This window comes from Marmota marmota, unplaced genomic scaffold, assembly GCF_001458135.2.
Source record: "Marmota marmota marmota unplaced genomic scaffold, marMar, whole genome shotgun sequence".
NCBI classification, from domain to species: domain Eukaryota; kingdom Metazoa; phylum Chordata; class Mammalia; order Rodentia; family Sciuridae; genus Marmota; species Marmota marmota.
In genome coordinates, this window is record NW_026000026.1 from 70,816,357 (window position 1) to 70,824,855 (window position 8,499).

Genomic DNA, 8,499 nt, shown 5'->3' on the forward strand with positions numbered 1-8,499 from the left:
CATCTACAAATGAAAAAAAATTTTAAAACAAAGGTGGAGCTAGCTATGGTGGCATGTCTGTAATCTCAGCGGTTCAGAAGGCTGAGGCAAGAGGACCACAAATTCAAGGCCAGCCTCAGCAATATAGCAAGGCTCTAAGCAAATTAAAGAGACACTATCTCAAAATTTAAAAAACATAATAATAAAAATGGCTGGAATTGTGATCCAGGGATAAAGCACCCCTGGGTCCAATCCCCAGTACCAAAAAAACAAACAACAAAAACCCTACGTATCAAAAAACAAAGTTGGAAAAGCAACAAAGGTAGGCGGGAGGGAGCAAGTCATCCCAGATGGAACTAGTAGAAACAGGCTGCCTTCCCCCCCAGTGAGGGGCAACTGTGCCACCACAGTGGCTCTGTTCTGAGGATGATGCCATAACATATGGCATGATGACTAGCTGTGTTGTCCAAGACATCCCAGGGGATGTCCCATCTTCTCACACAAACTCTTCCTCCTTGATCCTATCTCAGGCTCTCTCATCTGGGGACATTTATTCAGTGGGCCCTGGATGCCACTCATGGCATCTGTGTACTGGTTCAGCCTATCCTCCGGCCCCTGCTCCCCAAGCCACTCACCGGAGATACTGAAAGGGCATTGAAAAGGCAGGGAGGTTAGGGGATACCGCCTGACTCTATGCTCTTTGCCAACTGGTAGGCTCTGCCCAGACTGAAGTGGCACCCACCCCACACTGCCCTGTACAGGATGAGAGGTGCGTGGAAGCATGCTTGGATTTAGGTCTGAACATCAGAGCAGATAAACACAATTTTTTTTTTTTAATCTGGCAAAGTCCAACAGCAAAATGATGACATACTCAAAGTAGGTAATCTGAGCTCAAAAAAGGACTAGAGAAATGACTATTGAGAGTCAGGTGTGGTGGCACAGGCCTGTAATCCCAGACGCTTGGGAGGCTGAAACAGGAGAATTATAAATTCAAAACCAGGCTCAGCAATTGGGAGGCACTAAGCAACTCAGTGAGACCCTGTCTCAAAATAAAATATGAAATAGGGCTGGGGATGTGGCTCAGTGGTCCAGTGCCCCTGGGTTCAATTCCTGGTACACCCCCCACACACACACACACACCACCACCACCACTTCAAATAAAAAGGGACATTGAAAAAGGGCAGGACATAAGGAAACCACAAGTGAGAATGAGGCCTTTACTGGAGAGCCAATGCCATTGCCAGGGGTAAGGAGAGGAGGCAGTTCCCCAAACCTGGAGATGGACAGGTTTGCCAGGAGGGTCACTTGTCAAGAGAGCCCACTTGACTTTTGAACTGCCAGGAGGGAGTTGGGATAAACACCCCAACCTCTTCCTCCCTCCATTCTCCTGCTGAAGCTCCCCATTGAGCAAAGATGACCAGAAATCCAAGGACAAGAGAGTCTGTTGTGCCACCCAGACAAATCTGTCCCTGGGCACTAGAGGGTCTAATGGAAAATAACTGGCATACCCCTTAAGTTTACCTGGTACTTAGAGCTTAGACAAAACTTCTACATATGCACAGTCCTCAAAACAACCCTGTGAGGTAGGGCAATAATTATAATCCCATTTTGTAGAAGAGATTACAGCTCAAAAAGGTAAAATGGCTTGCCCATGGATACAGGACTCATCTGGAGATGTCAAGTCCAGAAACTTTCTCTGCAAAGTCCTCTTTGGGAGGCATGGCTCTGCTGAACATCCAGCAGTTGAAGCAAGCTCCAGTTCTGATTCTCGAAGGCTCAGGCAAGATGACCCTGGGCCTCAGAAGACATCAGTGCGGAGTGGGAGAGGCTGTTCCATATCACTGATGAGGAGCTTGGGCTCTTGGGACAGGGTGGAGGAACTGGGCACCACTGAGGTCCCCATGGTGCTCAAAGTAACCTCCTCTTTTTCCTCCTGCCGCATGTGCCGGAGAACTTCCTGTGACAGCAAGAAGCTGCTCCCCTCTGCAGATTCTGGAGTGGGGTCATGGGACAGGAGTTAGGATCCTAAACCCACTGGAACATACTTAGAGAAGATCCCCCATTCCTCCCTACCCCCTCTTCCCACCCACCCACAGCCTCTGGGGCTAGAGGCTCAATGGAATCCTAGTTAGAAGTGGTTTTAGAGGTCATGGAATTCCATTCTCTTGGTCTTAGAGATGGTGATACAAAAGGTCACACAGTCAAGGTAGAGCTGAGGCTGCAGCCCTCTTCTCTTGTGCTCCCTATTCTCTAGCCAAGGACTCTTCTGCTTCCCATGGCATTCCTAGATAAAACAAGGGACTCCCAGAACCCACCTCTTCAGGCTCCACCCAGTGTCTATAGCCAAAAACCTCAGAAAGCAATCTAGTGTCCCAGGTTGGTAGGGGAACCTTTCCCACAGAAGAAAGGGGCAGGGTTTGACCTCCCTGACCACTTGAGATGGCTCAGGAAAGTGCTGCCTTCTTACTCTCTAGGGACCCACAGACCCTGACTCCTCCTGCCCCCCCAGTCTATCAACCCCTCACCCTGGTAGACAATGAGGCGACAGTTGTTCTGACACTCAGGGACTTCTGCCAGGATGTCCTCAAGTGTTCGACAGAAGAGTTTGGCCTGTTCAAGCCGATCCTCCCGGCTAAAGCCAGCTCTGCCATCCTGTGACATGGCAAACAAGGTCTGCAAGGGGGTGGCATACTCCAGGACACAGGTACCTGCCTGGAGGAGGTGAAAGAAAGAACAGATTGAGTTTCTGTCTAGGCAGACAGACTCTGGACTGCAGTGCTTTGGGCTGAGGCCCCGTTCCCTCAGTCTGCAGAAACCGAGTTCTGGGAGGTGGCCACTGATGATGTCTGTGCTCTCTGATCTGCCTTCACCTGACACCTCCCTCCTGAAATCAGGACTAGATTGGGCAAATCTTATCCTTCACAGATCCTTCTAAGATCCCAGGGCAAGACCTACAGCAGCTGCTCCAGCTGGAAGTGGAGTCTGGGTGCGGGGCTCTGGGCTCCAACTGTGGTCTGGGTTTCCCCATACCTACAGGAAACTTTTTTTTTTTTAATATTTATTTATTTATGTATCTTTAGTTTTAGGTGGATACATTAGCTTGTTTTTTATGTGGTGCCAAGGATCGAACCCAGTGCCTCATGCATGCTAGGCATGCACTCTACCACTGAGCCACCACTCCAGCCCCAGGAAACTCTTCAGATGGTCTCACAGCCTGCATTTAGGGCAGCTTGGTGATCAAGAGCATACTATACTCAAGCTGAAATCATCCACTTTTTCACTGTCTCTGAGCCTCAGTTTCTTCCTTTGTAAGGTAGGCATCGTAACAGTCCCTATCCCCAGAGACATGGTGAGTTTCAATGGAATGGTAATATGATCCACTCAGAATGGCACCTGGCATGCAGTAAATGCTTAAGAAATGTTATTTACTATTACCATTCAGAACTGAATCTTGCTAGCCCTGGGACCAACCGAGGCTCGGAGAAGCATCTTGAATTTTTATCAGTGCTTGGTCAGAGCCCAGGGTCCTGGAGGTCTTCCAGGGACCCCCTACCTCCTTGTGAGCTCACCGGCTTCCCATTCTCCAGAAGCTCATAGATGCTGTTGGAGTAAACCCGGCCCTTGATGCCAGCACGGTCAGCACTCTGCTGGGGCAGAGTATGCAGGAAGCGAATGTTGGGGTCAGCTACACTCAGGTCATCAGGCACCCCACACTCCAGCGGGAAGAGGATATACAGCCGTTGGCTCCCTGCACCTCGTAGCATGTTGTTGTGGAACTGGTTATAAGTTTGGATCCGAGCCCGGAGTCCTAGGTAGGGAAGTCAAGAAGTCATCTCTGTAAACCCTGCATCCCATGAAATTCGGGACTAATACCAAGGCCATTGTCCTCCCTTAGTCTATGGGTACAAGAGAATTGAGGGTCTAGTCCACTCTCATTGTGTGTTTGCTTTGGGACTAGAGGTTGAACCTAGAGGCTCTTTGCCACTGTGTGACATCCTCAGCCCTATGTTTTGTTTTTGGTACTGGGAATTGAACTCAGGGGTACTTAATCATAAGCCACATCCCCAGCCCTTTTTTGTATTTTATATAGAGACAGGGCCTCACTGAGTTGCTTAGGACCTCACTAAATTGCTGAGACTGGCTTTGAACTCACGATTCTCCTGTCTCAGCCTCCTAAACTGCTGGGATTAAAGGTGTGCACCACCATGCCCGGTCCCAGCCCCCGCACTCCCTTTTTTTGGTACCAGGGATTGAACTCAGGGCACTTGACCAATGAGCCTCATCCCCAGTCCTATTTTATATTTTTATTTAGAGACAGGGTCTCACTCGGTTGCTTAGTGCTTCACTTTTTGCTGAGGCTGGCTTTGAACTTGATATCCTCCTGCCTCAGCCTCCCAAGTCACTGGGATTATAGGCATGTGCCACCATGCCAGGCCCAGCCCTTTTTATTTTCTTATTTTGAGATAGGATCTCACTAAATTGCTGAGGCTGGCCTCAAACTTGTAATCCTCCTACCTCAGCCTCCTGAGTTGCTGGAATTATAGCCATTCCACCATGTCCAGTTCAAGTCCAATCTCATAGTACAGGAGGCCAGCGAACGGTGGAGAAGAGTACCTAATGGTCTTCTTCCTAAACCCACCACCCTGTTTCTCCTTCTCCTTTTCACAGGCTTCAGTGCCAATTCTTCCCCTTCCCATCACAGCTTTCAGAGCTCTCAGAGGTGGCCAGAGCTCCGGGAGGTGAAATTGCTAACATTTTCTGGCAGAGAGCCAGGCCTTTAACTCCAGAACCATCTCCTAGGAGAAGCCCTAGGGCGAAAGGCAGGTAGCCATAAGATGTGGAAGAGCTGCAGGCTTGGCCTGCATGTCAAAGGAATAAGACTTATGGCTCCACAGTGAAGGGGTCAAGGGTTCAGGTCTGGACAGAGCTGGGATCAAGTCCTATCTCCTCCTCTCACTAAGCCCACTAAGCTGTATAACACTGAACAAGTCACTAATCTCTCAGAATCACACTTTTCTTATCTCTTAAATAGGGATAAACTGGGTGCAGTGACTCACACCTCTAAGCCCAGCTACTTGGGAGGCTGAAGCAGGAGGATCACAAGTTAGAAGCCAGTCTCGGCAATTTAAAAAGACCCTGTCTCAAAACAAAAAATATAAAGGGCTGGGGATGGATGTGGTTTGGTGATTAAGCATCCCTGTGTTCAATCCCCAATACAAAAGAGAGAGAGAGAGAGGGAGAGAGAGAGAGAGAAACAGGGATGATAACTATCTCTTCTTCATAGATATGAGTTAAAAAAGGAAAAGCACAAGGCATAGGGTAAATATTTATCAAAAAACATTCACAGATGACCTTAGGCAAGTCACTGAATGGCTTCCGGCTCCACATTCCTCACTGCCAAACAAGCAGAGTAACAACATTGTTCAGGCTGACAAGGATGCTTTGGGAATCCAATAATTTGATAGACACAAAAATGCTTTGAAAAATATAGTGCATTCTAGGAACACAAGAGGCTATGTGTCTTATGGTGTCTAGGAATGAGTACACAGAGAGCAGCCTACCTGGCAGGATCAGCCGCAGGTATCCGACGTAATATGACCATGCCAGTCCTTGGGCAACGTTGAAGTTCCTTTTTTCACAGACTGCAGAGACTTCAGCTGGGGCCAGGCCCTGTAGGCAACAAGATGGGACCAGAGCTCTCCTCTTCCAAGAAGCTTTCCAACCTGCTGATGACTTGCTCACTTCTCTGACACCACTGAACCTACCATCCCAGGACATTACAGACTCCACTCCCAGGACTCCACTCCCAGCTCTAAGCTTAGGCAGATCACACAAGACCATGCCCCAATTCAACCAGACCTTCTATTTCCCTCTGCACCATACCTGGAGACCCAGGAGGATGCTCAGGGCCTGTGAGAAGCCCAGGAAGGCCAGCATCGAACTGAGGGGCTGGCCAGTGGGGTTTGGGAGGGAGCAGTAGAAATAGCAGGACAGCAGCAGCACAGCTCCACCGCGGATGGGACAATCCACACAGGCCCTCACAGCCTTCCAGTAGCTACCTTGGTACCTGCAGAGGACATCCCAGACCCAGACCCAAGACCAGTTCAGCCAGAGACGTTCAAGGAGGGGACTGGAAGTCAAGGGAGTGACACTGGTGGGGAACCCAATTGCCACAAGGATTATAGGAAGTCACCTGGAATGGATGTGGCATAGCTCCTCAGCCAGACAGCAGATCCCTTTTAACAGCAGTCCCAACTGCAGAGAGGCTAAGTAGAATACCAGGTACTGAAGAGTATGGTCTGGAGAATTTCCAAGTCCCCAAAGGGCCACCAGGCAGGCCCCCAGCAGGATCAAGGCCATCTGCTGGGCCCGGTGACCCCTGGGATGTGGGATGGATGGATGCAATCTGGAGCATGGCATCTGTGGGCACCAAGAAATCCATGACATGCTCTGTCACTCTCCTGCCCTTCTGGGACTAAGGCCCTGGCTGGCACCTCCTCTAGTGTTCCCATTCCTGGCGCCCGGTCATTCTCTCAGATTTGTCTTAAAGATATCTCTAAGGGATAGCTCAGGCACACAGCACCCCACAGCTACTGTCTAGGACAGATTTGTGGTGAACAGACCAAGGCCTGCACACAAACACTCCACCCAGCCCCAGTGAGACCACAGGTGTGGAAAAGAGACCAGGCAGAAGCTGGGTGCAGTGGTGCATGCTTGTAATTCCAGGGGTTCAGGAGGCTGAGACACAAGGATTGTAAGTTTGAGGGCAGCTTCAGCAAACTAGCAAGGTCCTGTCTAAGAGAGAGAGAGAGAGAGAAGAAAAAAGAAAAGGAAGGAAGCAGGGAGTAACTATCCCCAGATCCTGACTCAAAATTGACATGAGCTGCCCAACCCACCGGGGGACCTTTGGGGACTTGGGCTTTCTTGTCCCGAGAACGCACGCCAGGGAAGACCTTAGTCAGTAAAGTAGAACACCAGAGCTCAGGTAGTGAGGGTGACCTTTGGATCTCAGGACCCAGGACCCCAGCCTTGGGGCTCTGGCTGGGCCACTCCTTATCCTACCTTCTGCCTCCTACACACAGGTCCTTTCTGGTAGATGACAGACGTTGAAGGGCAGGCACAGCAACTACCAGCAGCCAATGAAACCTGTCTGAGTACAGCCTAAAAAACAAATGTTCAAAATAACTGAAGTTTTCTCAGCAACACCCAAAGTTGGGCACCTTGCCAGACCTTAGCTTTAGGAGTGGGTGTAGGGTATTTCCTGCCCTCCGGCAGGGAGGAAGAACCCTGTGCCCAAAGATCTGATGAGCCAGTTCTGAGTCTTAGAATGGGGGTAAGGTTTGAGAAAACTCCTTTGATAGTCTTGATATCCCAAAACTGAGTGGGTTCAAAAAATCACTCACTTGTGGGGGCCCGTGGTGCACAAAACTGTAAAACCAGCGACTTAAGAGGCTAAGACAGAAGAATCACAAGCTCAAGACCAGCCTCAACAATGTAGTAAGACCCTGTCTCAAAGTAAAAAATAAAAAGAACTAGGAGTGTAGCTCCTGGTTTCAATCCCCAGTATAGAAAGAAAGAAAGTTTTGGTGGCTGGGGTTGTGGCTCAGTGGTAGAACGCTCACCTAACACGTGTGAGGCCCTGGGTTCGATCCTCAGCACCACATAAAAATAAATAAGTAAGTAAATAAATAAAGGTTTCGTTGTCCAACTACAACTGAAAAATATATATTTAAAAAGAAAGATTTTTTTGCGGGGGGGTGGTACCGGGGATTGAACTCAGAGGCACTCAACCACTGAGCCACATTTCAGCCCTATTTTGCATTTTATTTATAGACAGAATCTCACTGACTTGCTTAGCGCCTTGCTTTTGCTGAGGCTGGCTCTGAACTTGCATTCCTCCTGCCTCAGCCTCCCAAGCCTCTGGGATTACAGGTGTGTGCCACCGCAGTCTGGCCAGAAAGTAAGAAAGAAAAGAAGGAAAGAAAGAAAGACACGCACCTGTAGCCACAACCCTGTACACCAGGTTCCTCTCAAGTCCCCAGGATCCAAAACACTCTACCAACACCCAGCAGGACTCCACACAAGGGCCAAAGGCAACACATGCAATGCTGGTTAATTGTTTAAAGCAGATTTCCAGTTGTAGATCCTTTTTTTTCTGAAGACTGGGACTTCAGGAAGGGGAGGGGAAATGAGTACAGTTACTTCCTTCTTAGCAAAGGGCTTGGTGGGAGAGGCCTGCACACAGAAAAAAGTGATTTTTTGGCTCTGCACAGAAGTGGCCACGCCTGTGAATTCTCAGAAAGTGCTTAGAAAAGTCACACGTGGATAGTAACAATGCTGAAGCGTTTGCCTCGTTGCAGCCAAGTGCTATGTGTATCATGTCCCTTAGTCCTCCCTGCTACCTTATCAGGTAGCTATTATTCTATCCCTGGGTCACAGATGAGTGATCTAAGGCCCTGGGAGGTGAAATAACTTGCCTGAGTGAGGGAGCAAGGACTTGAGTCTGGTGAGTTGCTCCAA

General features: G+C 49.2%; 1 protein-coding gene across 2 annotated transcripts; it reads right to left on the minus strand.

Annotated features, from left to right (window-relative positions):
• Positions 1-793: 793 nt before the first annotated feature.
• On the minus strand, positions 794-8,166 carry Sting1 (stimulator of interferon response cGAMP interactor 1). Of its 2 annotated transcripts, XM_015484814.2 has the most exons (8): positions 7,978-8,166; positions 7,042-7,140; positions 6,173-6,399; positions 5,863-6,046; positions 5,541-5,649; positions 3,549-3,787; positions 2,505-2,691; positions 794-1,971 (listed from the first exon to the last, which is right to left on the minus strand). In XM_015484814.2, the coding sequence occupies exons 3-8, from the start codon at positions 6,397-6,399 to the stop codon at positions 1,778-1,780; spliced, it is 1,140 nt and encodes a 379-aa protein (XP_015340300.1). In that variant the 5' UTR covers positions 7,042-7,140; positions 7,978-8,166; the 3' UTR covers positions 794-1,777. The 2 variants fall into 2 exon arrangements, with proteins under 2 accessions (XP_015340300.1, XP_048667597.1); XM_048811640.1 differs by lacking the exon at positions 7,042-7,140.
• Positions 8,167-8,499: the final 333 nt, after the last annotated feature.